This window comes from Cebus imitator, unplaced genomic scaffold, assembly GCF_001604975.1.
Source record: "Cebus imitator isolate Cc_AM_T3 unplaced genomic scaffold, Cebus_imitator-1.0 Scaffold748, whole genome shotgun sequence".
NCBI lineage: Eukaryota > Metazoa > Chordata > Mammalia > Primates > Cebidae > Cebus > Cebus imitator.
Window position 1 is genome coordinate 234310 of NW_016108063.1, and position 21720 is coordinate 256029.

The 21720-nt window shown below is 36.6% G+C and overlaps 2 protein-coding genes across 11 annotated transcripts in view; both read right to left on the minus strand.

Moving 5' to 3' along the window:
- Positions 1–21720, minus strand: part of PHKB (phosphorylase kinase regulatory subunit beta) — a 232896-nt gene that overhangs the window by 106038 nt on the left and 105138 nt on the right. For all 10 annotated transcript variants that reach the window (XM_017519449.2, XM_017519443.2, XM_037735191.1 and 7 more), the window contains 3 exons: positions 16334–16397; positions 9113–9208; positions 7775–7972 (listed from right to left, as the gene is read on the minus strand). In XM_017519449.2, coding sequence (XP_017374938.1) covers positions 7775–7972; positions 9113–9208; positions 16334–16397 — 358 coding nt within the window. The remainder of the gene's footprint in view (positions 1–7774; positions 7973–9112; positions 9209–16333; positions 16398–21720) is intronic.
- On the minus strand, positions 18567–19300 carry LOC108296855 (peroxiredoxin-1-like). Its single transcript, XM_037735194.1, has one exon. The coding sequence runs from the start codon at positions 19266–19268 to the stop codon at positions 18669–18671; it is 600 nt and encodes a 199-aa protein (XP_037591122.1). The 5' UTR covers positions 19269–19300; the 3' UTR covers positions 18567–18668.

Below are 21720 nucleotides of genomic sequence, written 5' to 3' on the forward strand. Positions count from 1 at the left end.
CCTGGCAGAGTCAAATAGCAGGACTAACAAGAACTGACAGCAGTGATGAGGCTGAACCAAGACAGATCTCCTGACTGTGGGGCAGCTCCTATCCACTGTGCTGTGGCTTTCCTTGGTGGTGCTCAGCAGCAGGTGCAAAAGTAGAGAAAGCTTGGTGTACGGATCCAAAGTTGGAAGTGTGCAAGGTGGTAGTTGCAGGTGGTCCAATTCAAATGTAAGTGCCATACATTGGCATAGAAAATGTGTTAAATAGGAAAGAAGCACTTGAAAGTGTTTAAGAGATAAATGGATCTTTTGGTCCAACCTAACAGATTGTAACACTGCCAACACTACTGAAAATTTCAAAAGTGTACACAATAAAATGGTTTCCAACTGATAGTCAACTGTGAAATTAAATAAAATAAAGCTAGGTTGTAGTGGTGTATGCTGGTAGTCCCAGCTATTTGGGAGGCTGAGGTGGGAGAATCATTTGAGTCCTGGAGTTCCAGTCCAGCCTGGACAACATGGTGGGATCTGGTCTCTATTTAAAAAAAAAGAAAAGAAAAGAAGTTAAATAAAATGATAAATAGCTTGTTTAGTTTTCCTGCAAAAGTGTATATTAAATTTTAAAACTATGTTAATTGCCAAACAACTTAAAAGGTATAATGTTGCTTTTACATTTTCTATGTACAGATTTCTGGGGACTTTACCTACCTGAGTGATCCAGCTATGCCCACACATACAAAATACCTTTCAATACACTACATTAAAGCAAAGTCCTCAGCAATGTGCATGACTTCTTACTTTTTTGGGGTGATGTTTTCTAGATGACTTAAAAGTAGCTAGTATAAACCTAGATATATAGTAGTGTGTGTGTGTGTGTGTGTGTGTGTGTGTGTGTGTGTTTAAAAATACAAAATATTTTAAAACTAAACATTTAGAGGACTATATTTTTAAAGAAAGTGTCTAAATGAAACAGATAAAGGAAGACAGAATTGCACATCAGTTTAAATAAAAGAATTTCCTTAATAGGTTAAAAGATATACCACAAACAGATATTTATTATTATATAAGACAAATAGTATGGATCAGGCAAGCACAGGACTAAAAATGTAATGGAAAACTATTCACCCAATAAATCAACATGGCCCAATATCAGCAAATACCTCACTGGTAATAAGAGCTAGCACTTACTGAGCATTCACTTTGTGCCAAGCACTATTCTAAGCACTTTTTTGTAAGTTATTTAATCCTCATAAGAACCTCAGGATATAGGTACTATTATTATTTTACCAAGGAAAAAAATTAAGCACAGAGAGAGGTGAGTTAACTGGCCCATGGCCACATAGCTAGTAAGTAGCAGAGCCAGAATTCAAACCCAGTGGTCAGTCTTTTGAATCTGTGCTTTTAACTGCTGTGGTATACTATTAACATGGAATATTTTGGGTAGATCCAAGATGGCCAAAGAGGAACAGCTCTGGAGTGCAGTTCCCAATGAGAACAACGCAGAGGGTGAGTGATCACCACATTTCCAAATGAGTTTTTACTGCCCACAGACAAGGAGATTCCCAGGCTGAAAAGTGTCACAAGTTTCCAGCACAGCTCTATCAGCCGGCACTGTGGGTTTCCACACAAAAACTCACATAAATATGGGTGGCTGTTTCAACTGGCACCTGGAATGCCTGGAATACAGAGCCGCCGATTCAACTGAAAAAAAGGGGGCTGAAACAGGAAGCCAGGTGATCTGGCTAAGTGGGCACCACCCCCACAAGACCACAAGACTGCAAAACGTTCTGGACTGAGAGTTTTGCAGCAAGCTCAGCTGGACCCAGGATGGTCTAGCTTGGTGGGGGGAAGGGTGTCAGCCCTTACCAAGGTGGTCTGCCATTACCGAGGCAGTCCGCCATTACTGAGGCAGTCCGCCGATACTGAGGCAGTCCGCCGTTACTGAGGCAGTTCTAACAGTACCTCTGTAAACAAAACCGCAAGGAAGTTCACAAAGAAGGTAGGCAGAGCCCACGGCAGCTCAGCAATGCCACTACTGGGAGACTGTGACTAGACTACCTCCTTGCTGGGCAGGGCATCTCTGAAAAAAGGCAGCAGCATGTCAGGAACTTATATATAAAGCCCCACCTTCCCAGGACAGAGCACCTGGGAAAAAAGGAAGTTATGAGTTCCATGGCAGCAGACATAAATGTACCTGCCCAGCAGCTCTGAATGGAACAATGGCGCTCACAGCTCAGCACCTGAGCTCCTATAAGGGACTGACTGTCTCCTCAAGCAGCTCCCCAAACCCCGTATATCCAAAGAGATATATCCTTTATGACCTCCTCATAAAGGAGAGCTCAAGCTGACATCTGGCAGGTACCCTTCTGGGATGAAGATAACAGAAGAAGAAATCAGTAGTAACTCATACTGTTCTGCAGCTGCTGTAGGTGATCCCCAGGCAAGCAGGGTCTGGAGTGGACATCCAGCAGTCCTACAGCAGAGGGGCCTGACTGTCAGAAGGAAAACTAAAAAACAGAAAGAAATAACTTCAACATCAACAAAAAAAAAGTCCACTCAGAGACCCCACACGAAAGTCCCCAACTACAAAGTCCACAGGTAGATAAATCCACGAAGATAGGAAGAAATCAGCACAAAAAGGATGAAAACATCAAAAACCAGAATGCTTCTCCTACTCCAAGGGATCACAACTCCTCACCAGCAAGGGAACAAAGCTGGATGGAGAATGAGTCTGATGAATTGACAGAAACAGGCTTCAGAGTTAGGTAATAACAAACTTCTCTGAGCTAAAAGAACATGTTCTAACCCAACGCAAAGAAACTAAGAACCTTGCAAAAAGGTTAGACAAAATGCTAACGAGAATAAACAGCTTAGAGGAGAATATAAACGACTCGATGGAACTGAAAAACACAACGCAAGAACTTCACGAAGCATAAACAAGTTTCAATAGCCAAATCAACCAAGCAGAAGAAAGGATATGAGAGACAGAAGATCAACTCAATGAAATAAAACAGGAAGGCAAGATTAGAGAAAAAGGAATGAAAAGAAATGAACAAAGCCTCCAAGAAATACGGGATTATGTGAAAAGACCTAATCTACGTTTGGTAGGTGTACCTGAATATGACGGAGTGAATGAATCCAAGATGGAAAACTTCAGGATATTATCCAGGAGAACTTCCCCAACCTAGCAAGGCAGGCAACATTCAAGTCCAGGAAATACAGAGAACACCACAAAGATATTCCTCAAGAAGAGCAACCCCGAGGCACATAATCGTCAGATTCACCAGGGTTGAAATGAAGGAAGAAATGCCAAGGACACCCAGAGAGAAAGGCTGGGTTACCCACAAAGGGAAGCCCATCAGACACAGTAGATCTCTCAGCAGAAACCCTACAAGCCAGAAGAGAGTGGAGGCCAATAGTCAACATCCTTAAAGAAAAGAACTTTCAACCTAGAATTACAATATCCAGCCAACAAAGCTGCATAAGGAAAGGAGAAATAAAATCCTTTATGAACAAGCAATTGCTGAGATATTCGCCATCACCAGGCCTGCCTTATAAGAGCTCCTGAAAGAAGCAGTATACATAGGAAGGAACAACCACTACCAGCCACTTGAAAACGTGCCAAATAGTAAAGACCATTGACACAATGAAGAAACTGCATCAACGAATGGGCAAAATAACCAGCTAGCATCAAAATGGCAGGATCAAATTCACACATAACAATATTAACCCTTAATATAAATGGGCTAAATGCTCCAATCAAGACACAGACTGGCAAATTGGATAAAAAGCCAAAACCCGTCAGTGTGCTTTATCCAGGAAACAATCTCACGTGCAAGGACACACATAGGCTCAAAATAAAGGGATAGAGGAAGATTTAGCAAGCAAATGGAGAGCAGACAAAAAAAAGCAGGAGTTGCAATCCTAGTCTCTGATAAAATAGATTTTAAATCAACAAAGATCAGAAGAGACAAAGGAGGATATTACATAATGGTAAAAGGATCAATGCAACAAGAAGAGCTAACGATCCTAAATATATACACACCCAATACAGGAGAACACAGATATATAAAGCAAGTTCTTAATGACCTACAAAGGGACTTAGACTCTCATACAATAAAAGAAGGAGACTCTAACACTCCACCGTCAATATTAGACAGATTGATATTAACAGGGACATCCAGGACTTGATATTAACAGGGACATCCAGGACTTGAACTCAGACCTGGACCAAGCAAACCTAATAGACATCTACAGAACTCTCCACCCTAAATCCACAGAATATACATTCTTCTCAGTACGACATCACACCTACTCTAAAATTGACCACATAATTGGAAGTAAATCACTCCTCAGCAAATACAAAAGAACGGAAATCATAACAAACAGTCTCTCAGACCACAGTGCAATCAAATTAGAACTCAGGACTAAGAAACTAAATCAGAACCGCACTGCTTCATGGAAACTCAACAACTGGCTCTTGAATGTTGACTGGATAAACAATGAAATGAAGGCAGAAATAAAGATGTTCTTTGAAAACAAAGAGAACAAAGACACAACATACCATAATCTCTGGGACACATTTAAAGCAGTGTCTAGAGGGAAATTTATAGCAATAAATGCCCACATGAGAAACAAGGAAAGATGTAAAATTGACACCATATCGTCAAAACTGAAAGAACTAGAGGAGCAAGATAAAAAAAACTCAAAACCTAGCAGAAGACAAGAAATAGCTAAGATCAGAGCAGAACTGAAGGAGATAGGGACATAAAAAACTCTCCAAAAAATCAATAAATCCAGGAGCTGGTTTTTTGAAAAGTTCAACAAAATAGACCACTAGCCAGATTAATAAAAAAGAAAAGAGAGAAGAATCAATAGATGCAATAAAAAACGATAAAGGGGATACCACCACAGATTCCACAGAAATACAAACCACCATCAGAGATTACTACAAACAACTCTATGCACATAAATCAGTAAACCTGGAAGAAATGGATAAATTCCTGGACACTTGCACCCTCCCAATCCTAAACCAGGAAGAAGTCAAAACCCTGAAAAGACCAATAACAAGGGCTGAAGTTGAGGCAACAATTAATAGCCTACCAACCAAAAAAGGCCCAGGTCCAGATGGGTTCACAGCCAAATTCTACCAGACATACAAAGAGTAGCTGGTATTGCTCTTTCTGAAACTATTCCAAACAATCCAAAAAGAGGGAATCCTTCCCCCAAAATTTTATGAGACCAACATCATCCTGATACCAATACCTGGCAGAGACTCAAGAAACAAAGGAAACTTCAGGCCAATATCCATGATGAACATAGACGCAAAAATCTTCAATAAAATCCTGGCAAACCGATTGCAACACCATATCAAAAAGTTTATTCCATCACGATCAAGTAGGCTTTATCCCCAGGATGCAAGGCTGGTTCAAAATACGCAAATTTATAACCATAACACACCACATAAACAGAACCAAAGACAAAAACCACATGATTATCTCAATAGATGCAGAGAAGGCCTTTGACAAAATTCAACAGTGCTTTATGCTAAAAACTCTCAATAAACTAGGTATTGATGGAACATATCTCAAAATAATAAAAGTTACTATGACGAACCCAGAGCCAATACCATACTGAATGGGCAAAAACTGGAAGCATTCCCTTTGAAATCTGGCACTAGACAAGGATGCCCTCTCTCACCATTCCTATTCAATATAGTATTGGAAGTTCTAGACAGAGCAATCAGGCAAGAAAAAAAAAATAGAGAGTATTCAATTAGGAAAGGAAGAAATCAAATTGTCTCTATTTGCAGATGACATGATTGAATATTTAGAAAACTCCATTGTCTTGGCCCAAAATCTTCTGAAACTGATAAGCAACTTCAGCAAAGTCTCAGGATACAAAATCAATGTGCAGAAATCACAAACATTCCTATACACCAATGACAGACTAAAAGAGAGCCAAATAAAGAGCGAACTTCCATTGGCAATTGCTACAAAGAGAATAAAATACCTAGGAATACAACTAACAAAGGATGTAATGGACCTCTTCAAGGAGAACTATGAACCACTGCTCAAGGAAATAAGAGAGAACACAAACAGATAGAAAAACATTCCATGCTCATAGTTAGGAAGAATCAGTATAATGAAAATGGCCATACTGCCCAAAGTAATTTATAGATCAATGCTATCCCCATCCAGCTACCTATGACTTTCTTAACAGAACTGGAAAAAACCACCTTAAACTTCATATGGAACCAAAAGAGAGCCCGCACAGCCAAGACAATCCTAAGCAAAAAGAACAAAGCTGGAGGCATCATGCTACCTGACTTCGAACTATACTACAAGGCTACAGTAATCAAAACAGCATGGTACTGGTACCAAAACAGAGATATAGACCAATGGAACAGAACAGAGGCCTCGGAGGAATGCCACACATCTACAACCATCTGATATTTGAAAAACCTGACAAAAACAAGCAATGGGGAAAGGATTCCCTTTTCAATAAATGGTGTTGGGATAATTGACTAGCCAAGTGCAGGAAACAGAAACTGGACCCCTGCCTGACACCTTACACTAAAATTAACTCCAGATGGATTAAAGACTTAAACATAAGACCTAATACCATAAAAACCCTAGAAGAAAACCTAGGCAAAACCATTCAGGACATAGGCATAGGCAAGGACTTCATGACTAATCATCAAAAGAATTGGCAAAAGAAGCCAAAATAGACAAATGGGATGTAATTAAACTCCAGAGCTTCTGCACAGCAAAAGAAACAATCATTAGAGTAAATCAGCAACCAACAGAATGGGAAAAAAATTTTGCAATCTACCCATCTGACAAAGGCTTAATATCCAGAATCTACAAAGAACTAAAACAGATTTACAAGAAAAAAACAAACCCATTCAAAAGTGGACAAAGGACATGAACAGACACTTTCCAAAAGAAGACATATATGAGGCCAACAAACATATGAAAAAATGCTCATCATCACTGGTCATTAGAGAAATGCAAATCGAAATCACGTTAAGATACTATATCATGCCAGTTAAAATGGCGATCATTAAAAAATCTGGAGACAACAGATGCTGGAGAGGATGTGGAGAAATAGGAATACTTTTACACTGCTGGTGGGAGTGCAAATTAGTTCAACCATTGTGGAGGACAGTGTGGTGATTCCTCAAGGACCTAGAAATAGAAATTCCATTTGACCCAGCAATCCCATTACTGGTATATATCCAAAGGATTACAAATTGCTGTGTTATAAAGACACATGCACATGTATGTTCATTGCAGTACTGTTTACAATAGCAAAGACCTGGAACCAACCCAAATGCCCACTGATGGTAGACTGGACAAGGAAAATGTGACACATATATACCATGAAATACTACTCAGCCATAAAAAATGATGAGTTTGTGTCCTTTGTAGGCATAGGGATGAATCTGGAAACCATCATTCTCAGCAAACTGACACAAGAACAGAAAAGCAAACGCCACATGCTCTCACTCATAGGTGGGTTTTGAACAATGAGAACACATGGACATAGAGAGAGGAGCATCACACAGTGGGGTCTGTTGCGGGGGACTAGGGGAGGGACAGGTGGGGTAGGGAGGTTGGCAAGGGATAACCCGAGGAGAAATGCCAGATATAGGTGACAAGGGGATGGAGGCAGCAAACCACATTGCCATGTATGTATCCATGCAACAATCCTGCATGATCTGCTCATGTCCCCCAGAACCTAAAGTACAATAAAACATTTTAAAAAATGGAATATCTTTTAATACCTTAATTTCAGCTGGTCTGTAGTAGGATCTGTTGGGATCTTCCAATGATGTTCTATACCCATCTCTCAAGAAACGTTTAAATCCATATTTTCCTTTTAATTTTCTAACCACTTTATCAAGTGTCTGGCTAAACAGAACTTCATCATCCAGGGCAAAGGCAGGATAACTGATGCAGGGGAGGAGGGCAGCATCTGTGTTCTGGAGGCAAAGAGAAAGAGAGACTGAGTATCCACAATGATGTGATCAACACAGCCCAAGGAGAATGATAGAGATGAAAAACCAGTGAGGTTATGAAGTCAAAAGTGAGTGTGCTCTGCTCCGAGGGTCAGACAGATATTTCTATGGCATATGCCAGCAAACCCTACAGAGGAGATAAATCTTTATTTGTTAATAGTATTTTCAAGGTTCAATGGGCTGAAACGTCAAAATGCTAATTAAAACAATACACAAAAATTTAATAGTTGTCACAAGTTAGTCTGTTGTAACAATTTGCTTATAGTAATAAAAAAGAGAAAACAATCAAAATGTCCAATAATTAGCTGAGTAAATCTGCAACTATTAAAATTTATATTGTAGAAATCTGTTTATTGGTATGGGACAATATCTATTCACAGAGCTAAGTTACCAATCAATATAAAAAGCACTCTTCTAGCTTTGTAAAATAAAAATGTTATATGTGTCTAAAAATATGTCAAAACATATATACTCAAATGTTGTTACCCTAAGATTATATCAGAGTGCTAGCATGAGTGGGTATTATATTATTTGCTTATTTGGGGAGTTTTTTTTTTTTTTTTTTAATGACAATCTTACATATATAAAACAGTTGTTTTTGAATAACTAAATCATTCTACTTTGGGTGTTTTCTAAATAACAGGAGCACAAATAATGCCTAGAAAATTATGCAATTAGGTAGGATAAGCATACAGAAGTTCATCAAGCAAGGGGAAAAAGTCAATTGAATCAGCGAAAGGAAATAAGAAATGGAAGGTTATTTTATGCAAAAGAAATATATACTATGAAAAATATTTTTCTAATATTCCATGGCAAAAAAAAAAAATTCATCTTGGCCTGATGTTACTACTCCCCCAAAAGAAAAGTCTATTTTTCTATAGCTCTGCAAAAGATTTAAAGGCCAAAGCAGCCCTGTCCACAACTCCTGTCCACTTCCTAAGACCTCCCCAGGCCAGAGGAGTAAGGGACAATACCTATCATGTCTTCTTATCTCTTCTGGACGACCACTAACATTTTAGAGTCTTTTCTTGGAAATGAAGGTAAAACTATATGGAAATCATAAACAATAGTTTATGTTAAATTTATCATTATTAAATGTCTCACATGTGATCTTGATTCTCTGGGTAACAGCGAGCACAAAGTTTGCCTGTTGCGATTGTGAGCATCGAGATCCACAAATATAACTGACCATGAACAACCCTGGAAAGAGAAAAAGAAAAACATTACCTAAGTTAAGAAAAAAGACTTGTAGAGCATTTGGCATTTGGACTGTGAAAATTTCACAAAAATGCTGACATTGACTGCATTGAGTGTGCAGTTCCAGAAGACTTTGTTTATACTTTCAATATTTCTCAAATTTACTGCAATAAACATGAATTTTATAATCATAAAAATGTTCTTATGTTTTCCCTAGTTTTCCTTGACTTTCTTATAAATCAAAAGGTACTTATTATGAGATTGCCAATATATTAATGTATTTTCATTTTAATGAAAATACAGTTAGTTTAGCTAACATGACACAATGAGAGAGAATGCAGAGTCATAAAATCTGAGTTGTACATTTCTCATAAAGAATATTGACTATATGATCAAACTAAACAAATTTATATATAATCTAGATGAATGTAAAGAATATTGTATTAAAATACGAAGACAGGGAAATCTCAAATAACAATAAAGCAAATAATCTGAACTAATATTCACTGCATCAGATACTATGCTTTATGTGTCACATGAATTGTCTCATTTAATATCCATATGTAGATACTATTTTCCCCATTTTACTGAAAAGGACATTAAGCCTTACTTTAACAAAGCAAAGGTTCAAAATCAAGTCTCCTACACAGAAGTCCATTCTTTAAACACTAGGTTATATAATTCTCCATATATATATATATATATATATATATATATACACACACACATATATGTACACACACACATATATATATTTTTTCAAGTAAGAACAAAAAGCTTGAATATAAAAAATAAGTGCAACAGAAAATGTTAATTGATCTGCTAACCAGGTTAAAACTAGTGCATTCCATATTTAATAACTTTACTCAAGAGCTAAATATGTGAAATCATGTAGAATGGGATGGCAGTAAAGATTGCTTATAATATAAGAGAATACTCAGAAAAATGCATGGAGAAAAGGAGAAGAGAATTATAAATTCCACGTTGCTTTAAAAGTATTTTCTGAATCTTGTCCCAATTCTCACCAACGTCACAGATCCATTCACGCTGAAACAAAAATATCTCCAACCAATCACCTAAATTGAAACTTCAAAATCTAGCAGTACCAGATCCCATATCTAGGTATCAGGTTCACTAGAGGTGTATTTTTCCTGTTAGCCCATATTCAAACATGAAAATTAGCTCATAAATAGAATGACTTCTCATTCAGAATACCAATTTTAAATCTTTTTAAAAGCTGACAAGTAAATTAATAAATGAACAGTGATTCAGTGAGGCTGTCTCTCAGCCACCAGATGAATGGTAAACTGTCCTTTCTATTACTCTGAAATTCCAACCTTCCATCTCTCCTGGTTTACACAGCAGCTGCCACTGACAAGGTACTGTGCACTCTGCTTTGAGGAAAACAAACATGATCAAACTTGACATGTGCTCCCAAGGAGCTGACCCAGGCAACAGTCCTCAACAAGAAGATTATTAAGAAAACAAAAAGGCAGCACATTGTAACATATGACTTAGTTTCATCAAAATTAGTGGTTTAAAGTGGAGAAGAAAATTATAAAACAAGTCCCCAGGGAAGTTGGGGCACTTCATAGAGAAGGTGAGGACCAGAGCTAGGCTCTGAATTTTGGTGGAGCAAGTAGGGTAGTTAGAGCGAAAGAGCAGAGAAATGAATGGATACAACATGTTAGGAGCCTATGAATACACAAAAAATAGGAGCTATAATTTATCTTTAAGCCAAGTATTAATACAGTTAATTGCATACCAAACTATCTGCCTGGAATTAAATTTTCAAAAGATACAATTTAAGTAGGATAATTTATAAATAATGAAGTGAAATGGCAAACGTGGCAATTCTCTACATTACTTGATTAATGTAAACAGCCAACTTCTATTTTCTGGCCACAAATAAATGGCTTGTTTGTCTAAATTCATCCAAGTATTTATTCAGTTCTCAATTTTTTTCTGCCAACCTAAGAAATATGCCTAAAGGGAAAAATGATCTCACAATGTTACCATATTTTAACACCAAGATCAAAGGGTGATTAACTGTATTGTTTGTCTGTCTTCTCACAAAAATATCCCATGCTGTAGGCATTACAGTCCAGATTTCCAAGAGGGTAAAATCACCCAAGGTCATGGGCAGCTATTCCCAATCCAGAAGCAAGTCTTTTTAAAAGTCATCAAAGAGAACTCACACATGGAATTAATTATCACCTACTTTACATCACCAGATGCATTAATTTAAGGCCTGCAAATTTCAAAGGAAGCTAGATGTCTGCACTGCTTTGAACACTTTGCATAACATGAGCAATCTCTCTAGTCATTACCTTTTAGATTCTGTCCTCATCTCATTTGTCAGTATCTTGATTTCCCCAATTAAGGACAGGAATATGAAAGGATGTTTTATATGTATATGTCACTTCAGAGTATCTGATTAACTTGGATATTTTATTTTCATCTTTCATTTCCTGAAATCATTATAATTCTGCCATTAATATCCTGACTCCACCTAAAGAGCTTATTTTAAGACTGACAGCTCAAACTTTACTCCCTAACTGACTTTCTATAATTGTTTTCCTTCTAGTAAATATTCTGGGACTGGGAGATGACGATTCGGAAACCTGACCACTATCATGGGGACTTGAGTTCCAGTGGTGGGGAAGGGCTGCAGTACATTTCCCTTAATCCCATGACCAGAACAACCACTTTTGTGATGGTCTCTAAGGCCAAGGATATCAACTGTAAACATAAGACTTTGCTGATCTCACTGGTCTCAATTCAAAAGAAATCAATTTGAAAGACTGTCTGATCTTTCTTTTCTTCATTAATCACTTCTCAGAGTTTGAGCTAAGAGACTTGCTGTCCTCAACCAGAATCAAAAAATAAAAAAAGGTACAACTGGTCATTGGATCTACTGTATATGATCTTTTACATTCTTATTCTGGAATCAAAAACCACACCACAAGACTACAGTCAGGAGATTTTGTCCCCTAGCTCAGTTATGAGGCTGTCTTCACTGAGCTCTGCAGCAGAGTCTGGAGAAATGTATTCTTCTAGAAAGGGTATTTACTGATGGGAATTCCCCCTCTGTGGTGGCAATAGATGTGTAAATAGCCAACTTTTGCTTACTGACCTAACAGCTCTTTCCAGCAGCCCCTCTCACAATCCAGGCTTCTTTCTCCTCACACACATACTATGAAAGGAATTTTCAAACTACAGAGACAGATAAATTTGAACATTAATTTTCAGGGTCTCAAAAGAACAGAGCTGAGACAAACCCAGGAGTCATAAAACTGTTGCTTACTATGTCTATGACATTTGATGAAAATAAATTATGATTTAAATACTACTATTTAAATATTATCAAACATTACTTAAATAACATTTAAATATATTTGTCATGATATTTATACAGAATATATTTGAGATCATGATGAAATATGTGATTCCCATATTGAGGATTATATATGTTTCTAAATGTAGCTTTGCCCCAAATTAGCCTTTATTGTAAACAAATCATTAAAGAAACTAGGCCATTTTATCACATTTTATTCTTAGTGTCCTAAAGAAAAATAAATTTGGAAAATAGTTTCAGAATGAAAATTTAAAGTGTTTTTTTCCTTGAATAATAAAGTTATTATTGAAAAAAAGAAGGAAGTGCAGGAAGACATAATAATCATAACCAAAGTGAAAAACTTTTCCTCCCAACAGTTGCCCATAAAAATAAAATTAACATTTGTTTTATCTCATATGCTGAAGACTAAAAGGAGCAAAAGGCAAGCCTTTTACACTATTTGTGAAACGGATACCTCTTCCAGAAGCTCAATAATTATTAAGCAGAAAACAGCTTAGGAGTTTTCAAAGAAAAGGCACAGTTCCTAATTCTAAAAGTAGAGGGCATCCAACAGCTGAAATTTCCCATACCGACAAGTGGATCTTCTATTAATAGATTCATTAAGGAGTGGCTTTGGTTTAATTACTGGTCCTGTGTGAAACCAGTGATCTGAGAAACACTATCTCAACCTTCTGATCATTCATTTTGGGAGAGGGGCTCTTCCATCTCCAAAGATCTATGACTTTCTTGAGTTGCCACCACAGGGAATGTACTTTTTGAAAGTTCTAAATTAATTTAGTTAAAGACACATGATCAAGTCTTCCAAAACCTTATAACAATGGCCTTTAAAAATAACTGTGAATACCAATATGATCTGAAATCCCCCAAGTCTTGAGGTGGTTTTTATGAATTGTCATTGGAATAAAAGCATTTCTTTATGTCAATTCTTTTCTCAGTCACTGACTTTTAATTAGATCACAACTCAATTTTAAGTATATACAATGACATTATAAAAACGCTAAAAAGAGCACATGCACTTCTATATGTGCTACTGTTTAGTAGGCACATGATTAATTTAACTGCTGTAGAGTTGGGAATAGTAACATTTTCAAAGTCATATTTCTGCAATTCTCCATATCAGAAAAAGAGATGAAAGGGAATTTGTAAAGCTAGGATACTGACACTAGCTTGCAAAAATGGAATATGAAGGGGCTTTACTGGCAACATGTGATATTCTTGTGGCTAAAGAAATAAGACACAGCTGAGGGCAGTGGCTCACAGCTGTAATCCCAGCACTTTGAAAGGCTAAGGCAGATGGATCACCTGAGGTCAGGAGTTCGAGACCAGCCTGGCTAACATGGTGAAACCCTGTCTCTACTAAAAATTCAAAAATTAGCTGGGCGTGGTGACACACACCTGTAGTCCCAGCTACTGGAGAGGCTGAGGCAGGAGAATCACTTGAATCTGGGAGGTAGAGGTTACAGTGAGCTGAGATCGTGGCACTGCACTCCAGCCTGGGCAACAGAGTGAGATTCGGTCTCAAAAAAAAAAAAAAAAAGAAAGAAGACATTATCTGGTCATATTTCCATCTGAAATAATCAAGTAGTAGTCAATTCAGCAAATATTTGATGCATAGCTCCACCGGAAACAGATATGACCTGAACAAGGTCAAAAATTAACTTGGCTCAGAGCAGTCGTTCTCATCCTTGGTTGTATGTTAGAATTCCTGAAGAGTTCCAAAAAATCTCAATGCCAAGGCCTCCCCCTACACCAATTAAATCAGAATCCCTGGAAGTAAAGCTCATATATGAGCATTTTTTTTTAATTCCTCAAATGATTCCAATGTGTAGTCAAGATTGAGAAACTGGCTGAGGAACAATATCAGCAATACAGTTATAACTCAGAATCCAAATGCAGAGTAAAGCAATTTAGTGGTTTTAGAATTACAGCTGAGCAATCTATGAAAGTTTCCTGGGAAAAGTAGAGCTCTGAAAGATGGGTAGAGTTAGGAAATGTAGCTTGTATGTATGTGTGTGAGTATACACATAATTGGAAGGGGTGCATACAGGTATGTACGCAACATACACTAAGACTCAGGTACTTCAAAGTAGATGATGCAATTGCAAAAAAGAGGTAGCTACTACCATGTAAGAGTCAACCAAGAGACACTCAGCTCTATTCAGCTCAGTATTTGTTACGTCACAGAAGCAGGTTAGCAAGACATGTACCTTTCCAGACTGCTGATAACATCAGCTCTAGTTTAAATTCAGCTCTAGTTTAAACCATGCTTCCTCTCAGTCTTCTTGAGATACACTCTAGAAAGCTTTCAGTTCTGTCTCTAATTTCCCTTCCTTTGTATTACTACTACTTCATAAATGATAGCAACAAGAGATGGCATTTATTAAAAGTTTAATCTCTGCCAAGCACTATGCTAATTAAGTTAACTTTTATTTGCATGAAAACCTCCTGAGTTAGGTCCTATTATCATTAGCTTTATTTTTTTAGATGAGGAAGCTGAGGCTTAGGTAAATAACTAGCCAAACTAACTAGTGGAAGTGAGCACAGTGCATGTAGTGATCCTGTCTCCTGACCCCTAACACAATGCCGTTCTTTAGTGTCATTTTATTTCCTACATCTATCTATCTATCTATCTATCTATCTATCTATCTATCTATCTAATCTATCTTTCTATCTAATCTATCTGTCTGTTGGTCTGTCCATCTAGCCCTCCATCCATTCACCCACCCATCCAGGAATATGAAAATGTGTGATCCAGAGTGTGTGGTAATTCCTCATGACTTTCATATAGACAGAGCTCATCCATCCTCTAGAGGGAGCTGGGGTGAGAAGAGAGCTTGTGTATGCAAGAAGGAAAAGAGTCCTTGTGTATCTAAGGAGGAGAAGAGTGGTGGATGCGTTAATATGCTACAACTAGAAACTTTTCTTAAATTCAAGACTTGAGAAATAGTATTATAAGTGCCATAACGAAAACCATGTTACTTTTGTGCACAACTGTGTAAACTCCTGAAATGTTTCTTTACTGATTTAGCATTTCAGTAGCTTAGGATTAATTATATTATCAGTTAGAAACTTCACTTCACCTTACCATCTTAGGAATCTTAATAAAAACTGTAAAGAAAATTAGCCTACTTCTTGATCCAAAGTAGTAACCTCTATTCCTACATTTTATTCCTTTCCACTGACAACTCAATCCATGGTTACTTGATTAGTTTTTCCAGTACAAAAACTGGTTAAAAATCTAATGAAAACTTAAGGTGACCTTCAGGGTTTCTCTTTCATCTCCAGAGAAAATGAGATTTTAGACATTTGATTATAGCCAGTTGAAGGTGAAGCTAGGATCAAAACTCCCAATTCTCTAGCTAAACACATCACACAAATTCTCTTCTACATGAGATGTACATTGAAATACGTTAAATTGCAACCAACATGAAAACTGACAAGAAAAAAATATATACACAATGCTAAATATACCTAAAAATGTGAAAGCCTCTACAAAATGAGTAATAGACTTGAGGGAAAAGTTACCAAACCAAGGAAATCAGAATTCTTTATCAAAAACTTTTTTCTTTTTTGTAAGAAATTAAGCAATAGTCTCATCAGAAAACTAAAATTTAATTGGCAAATTATTTTCAAAGGAAAAGTTCTAGCATGGGCTGCTACATAAATTTCAGAATTCTCTGATTATAAGAAAATGACTTTGTTAATGAATAGTCAAATTAATTAAACATGCAATTCAAATAATCAAAGATTTTAGGGGTCTTGTTTTTTACCTGGTTGCCAAAAAGGTTGAATCCATTAATTGCTTCTAGAGCTGCTTTTGCTAAACCAACAGAGCTAAAAGAGAAAAGGAAATACTTTATTACTCTAATGTATCTGGCTACAAAATAAGAACCATTATCTGATCAATATTCACAAGAAAGTTTCTTTATTAACATAATAACTTCTGTAAGAAGAATAATGTCTGAGAGACTTCATTCTGACATTTCACTATTTTAATTTTTCTTTTTTATAGTTAGTGATCACCTGGGGAAAATATTTCTAGGTTCACCTTGATCTAAACTAATGGTCATACTATTGATGGGAGTAGTTTTAATTCCAGAATCATTTTTATTCACTAACTCAATAAAAATACAGATGAACTTTAGAGGAAGGTATATTATGATGATAAGTACAGTAATTAGCAGGTTGGGAATCATTAGTTCAGATAAATGTAACAGAACTTTTCTGACGTCAACTCTGAGGCTTAAGAAAGATCTTGCACATCATACAACTATCGGAGTGTGGCTTAAGGTATCCATTCAAATTCTCTTGCCTAAGATCCAAAAAGTAGGCATTATTTTATGCTCACAGAACAACTGATCACCTTATCTTTCATTTCTTGCTATATTCTTCCCTTTATAATAAAATGAATACTATTTCCCTCAGTGTCCTACTCTTTCGGCCTCTCAAATGCCATATACTATAGCGCTGGAAAATGGGAAGACCCATTTCATTAAAAATAGGATATCATCTTTTAAGTATCTACTTTTAAATATTTTAGATCTAACACCCAGTTTAATTATTATAAATTTTTATTTCTTTTACTGAAAGCAAGTGTATCTGCCATTAATATCATTTAAAGCTAGTGATCTGTCAACTATTTAGCATTTCTCTGAAATAGTTTATCAAAGCAGCACCTTCAGGTATTACCTGGGAATTTGTTAGAAATGCTAGTTCTCATTCCTTCCTGGGAGTAGGGCTCCATAATCAGTGTTAAAAAGCCTTCCAGGTGTTTGAATACACTTTAAGCTTGAGAGCTACTGTTCTAAGCTATTCATGTCATCATAATCTACATCCTATAAGTTGTGCACATAACCTGTTTTTAAGAAATCACCACTTTTATTGCAGGAGAGTAAATGGGTCAGACATTTATTTTAAAGATATATGGATGGGAAGATGAAGTAGATACAATTTCTTCTAACTAAGTACAACCAAGAATCTTGGACATTACCTATAAAACAAACATGAAAAGACTTAGAAACATGGATAGAAGGCAGTCTAGCTATGAACTTCAGGACTCTACGAACGACACTATGGTAAGTGTCCTGGGTTTCCTTTTTGCCTTATTTATACCAGTCTTAGAGCCAAAGGAGCCAACCACTGAGAAATGTCAGCACATGCATACAAAAAGTCCCCAAAAAAAGGCTGCTCTTTCTAGCCAAATGAGAGGAAAAGAGCAGCCTAGCAAAACAGAAAACTTTTGGACAATAACCACTCAGAAAAAACTTTACCCTACCCCCATCCATTCCAGCAAAGGCTGAGTAGAAACTTAGATTTCTACATTCATGAGTCAATCGTGAGGCACAACACTCAACTCCCAACTCTCTTAGTCATGGTGGTGTCAGAAAACTACAAGGAAGAAGTCAACACTTTCATTTCCAATAGGTGATAAGAAACCATTTCATCACCAATCAAGGGGTCACACCTTTTCTCCTGCCCTATAAATGGTGGCCAAATAAGAACCAGTTATGAAGCACTCTTGTATTTCCCAGCCAAGGACTTATCAGTAGAGGCCTACTAGGGAACTGGATATTCCATTCAGACCCAGTAGTAATGAGGAGTTTCCGGCTTACGTGTCAACAAAAATAATGGCCTTATATTCCTACCTGGCAGTAATGAGGTGATGTCCCCTCACCCCTTCTCCTGCCAGAATGGTATTAAAAAAACACAGCTAAAACAGAAAGTTAAAATAAGATCTAGGGTCTTATACTATTATGCCCCAAGTACCCATATGTCAATCAAAAAATATTTCTCATACCTGGAACCAGAAAGATCTCAAACCAAATGAAAAAAATAAAATCAACGGATGTTAAGATTGAGAAGATTGAGAAGAGTTGTTAGAATTATCTGACGAAGATTTTAAAGCAGCCACGTAAAAATGCTTCAATAAGCAATTACGAACATGCTTAAAACAAATGAAAAAATAGAAATTCTTAAATAAGAAACAGAAAGTATCAGCAAAGATTTTTTTTTTTTGAAGTCTTGTGTTTTACTCATGGGGGAAAAAATACAAAAGAGGTTTTGTTCTCATGGCTGCCCACTGCAAGCCTGGTATAAACAGCCCGCTCACTTCTGTTTGGAGAAATATTCTTTGCTTTTTTGGACATCAGGCTTGATGGTATCACTGCCAGGTTTCCAGCCAGCTGGGCACACTTCCCCATGTTTGTCAGTGAACTGGAAGGCCTGAACTAGTCTCAAAGTCTCATCCACAGAGAGGCCAACAGGGAGGTCATTTACAGTGATCTGCCGAAGAATACCCTTATCATCAATGATAAAGAGGCCCCTGAATGAGATGCCTTCATCAGTCTTTAAGACCTCATAATCCTGAGCAATGGTGCGCTTTGGGTCTGATATCAAAGGAATGTTCATGGGTCCCAGTCCTCCTTGTTTCTTAGGTGTGTTGATCCATGCCAGGTGACAGAAGTGAGAATCCACAGAAGTACCAATCACCTGGCAGTTGAGTTTCTTAAATTCTTCTGCCCTATCACTGAAAGCAATGATCTCCGTGGGGCACACAAAGGTGAAGTCAAGAGGGTAAAAGAAGAACACAACATATTTTCCTTTGTAGTCAAACAGGCTGATATCTTTAAACTGACCATCTGGCATAACAGCTGTGGCTTTGAAGTTGGGGGCAGGGTGCCCAATTTTAGCATTTCCTGAAGACATCTTCCTACCAGCTTGTTGGATACTTTGGTTTCCAACGCCTGGTCTCCAACTGCACGCCTTGGCCTCCCAAAGTGCTGGAATTCAGCAAAGTTTTTAGAATTGAAAAATATAATAGTGTAAATAAAAAAGATCAGTAGATAGGCTCAATGGAAGAATGAAGAGGACAGAGGAAGGAATAACCAAGCTGGAAGACAGAACAACAGAAATTATCCAGTTTGAACAAAAGAGAAAAAATAGAATGAAAACCAAAATGAACACAGCCTCAGAGATTTGTGAGATCATAAAAAAGTATCTAACATTCCTGTCGCTTGAGTTCCTAAAGGAGAGAGACAGGACAAAGCAGAAAAATTCCCACTTAGCAAGAGCTATAAACCTAAGATTCAAGAAGCTGAGTGAACAACAATAAAATTTAAAATATCCATGCTAAGACACATCATAACTTCTGAAAATTAAAGATAAAGAAAAAATCTTGACATATTACCTGTAAGGGAAAAATAATCAGAAAGACAATGGATTGTTTATTAGAGACCACGAAGGCTAGAATGTGGCACAAGAGTTTCCAGTGATTGAAAGAAAAAAACCACCCACTCAGAACGTTATACCAGTAAATGCATCATTTAGCAATCCAAGACAGTCTCAGATGAAGGAAAAATAAGAGATTCTATCATGAGCAGATCTACCATGAAAGAATGGCTAAACTCCACTCTCTAAACAGAAAAATAACTTTTTAAAAAGAGGAAAAAATAAATATCAGAACACCCCAAAATAAACAAAAAACATGTTAAGCATAAATGTGAGTAAATACAATAGATGTTTCTTTTCCTCTTGAATTTTATCTTTGACAGTTGAAGCAAAAATTATAACAATGATATAATTCTAAATGTTTATAGAGAAAATATTTAACATACCTATTATAAATGCAGAATGGTAATAAGACATAAATGAAATAAAATGATGACATCGCTATACTGAAGTGTCACCCACAGCAATCATTAAAAAGTTATACAAAATGACTCAATCAAAATTACTACTGATAAATCAAAAAGAAATTTTAAAAAATCTTTAAGTGGCCACAGGAAGGAAGGAAAAATAAAACAGAGAGATGAAAAATAGAATAAACAAAAAATAAAATAGTGTCAGCTAAGTTAGGAAAAGGTGGAAAACAGTTAAAAATAACATTAAAAAAGAAAGAAAGAAAAATAAAATGTCAGACGTAAGCCAAAACATATGAGAAATTAATTAAATGTAAAAGTATGAAATATACCAATGAAAAGAAATAGATTTGCAGAGTTAAAACATACCACCTCTTTTTATATATAAATAAAAACGTCCCCTCAAATATAACAATACAGGCATGCTGAAAGCTAAAGGATGGAAAAAGATATATCACACAAACATTAATCAAAATAATGCAGGAGTGGCTATATTAATAATAGATAAAGGAGACTTCAGAGCAAAGAAAATTATCAGAGACAGAGAAGAATATTATAATATATAATAAAAAGGTCAATCCACTAAGATACAACAGAGCTGCAAAATACGTGAAGTAAAACTGATAGAACTGAAAGAATAGACAAAACCACAGTTATAGTTGGATACTTGCACACTTTTCTCTCAACAATTGGTAGAACAACTAGACAGAAAATCAGCAAGGATACAGAGGAATTAAATGAGCGTTGACATTCAAAATCCTCAAAAATGCATTTGCAAACAATATTCGGCAATATGTGAGACGAATTATCACCATACTAAGTAGGTATTCCAGGGAGACAAGGCTGGTTCAATAATAAAAAACCAATCAATATAATCTACCATGTCAACTGGCTAAAGCAAAATAAAATAACATGGTCATATCAATTGATGCAGAAAATGCAGCAAACAACATCCAACACCCATTTATGACAAAACTCTCAGAAAGTTAGGAATAGAGGGAAATTCTACATCTTTGAAATTATGTATCTTTTTTTAATCTACAAAAATTTAAGGGGTACAAATGCAGCTTTGTTACATGGAAATAGTGCACAGTGGTGAAGTCTGGGCTTTTAGTGTAACCATTGCCTGAATAATGTACATTGTACCCATTAAGTAATTTCTTATACTTCAAACTCTTCTCACCTTCCCACCCTCTCCAGTCTCCAATGTCTATCATTGCATACTATATGTCCACGTGTACACATTATTTAGCTCCCACTTTAAGTGATAACACGTAGTATTTGACTTTCTCTAAGTTGTTTCACTAAGGATAATGGCCTCCAGTGTCATCCATGTTGCTGTAAAAGATATGATTTCATTCCTTTTATGGCTCAACAGTATTTCTTTGTGCACAAATACACCATGTTTTCTTTATCCAATCATCCGTTGATGAATACATATGTCGATTCCATATCTTTGCAATGGTGACTTATGCTGTGATAAACATATGAGTACAGGTAGGTATCTTTTTGATATAATA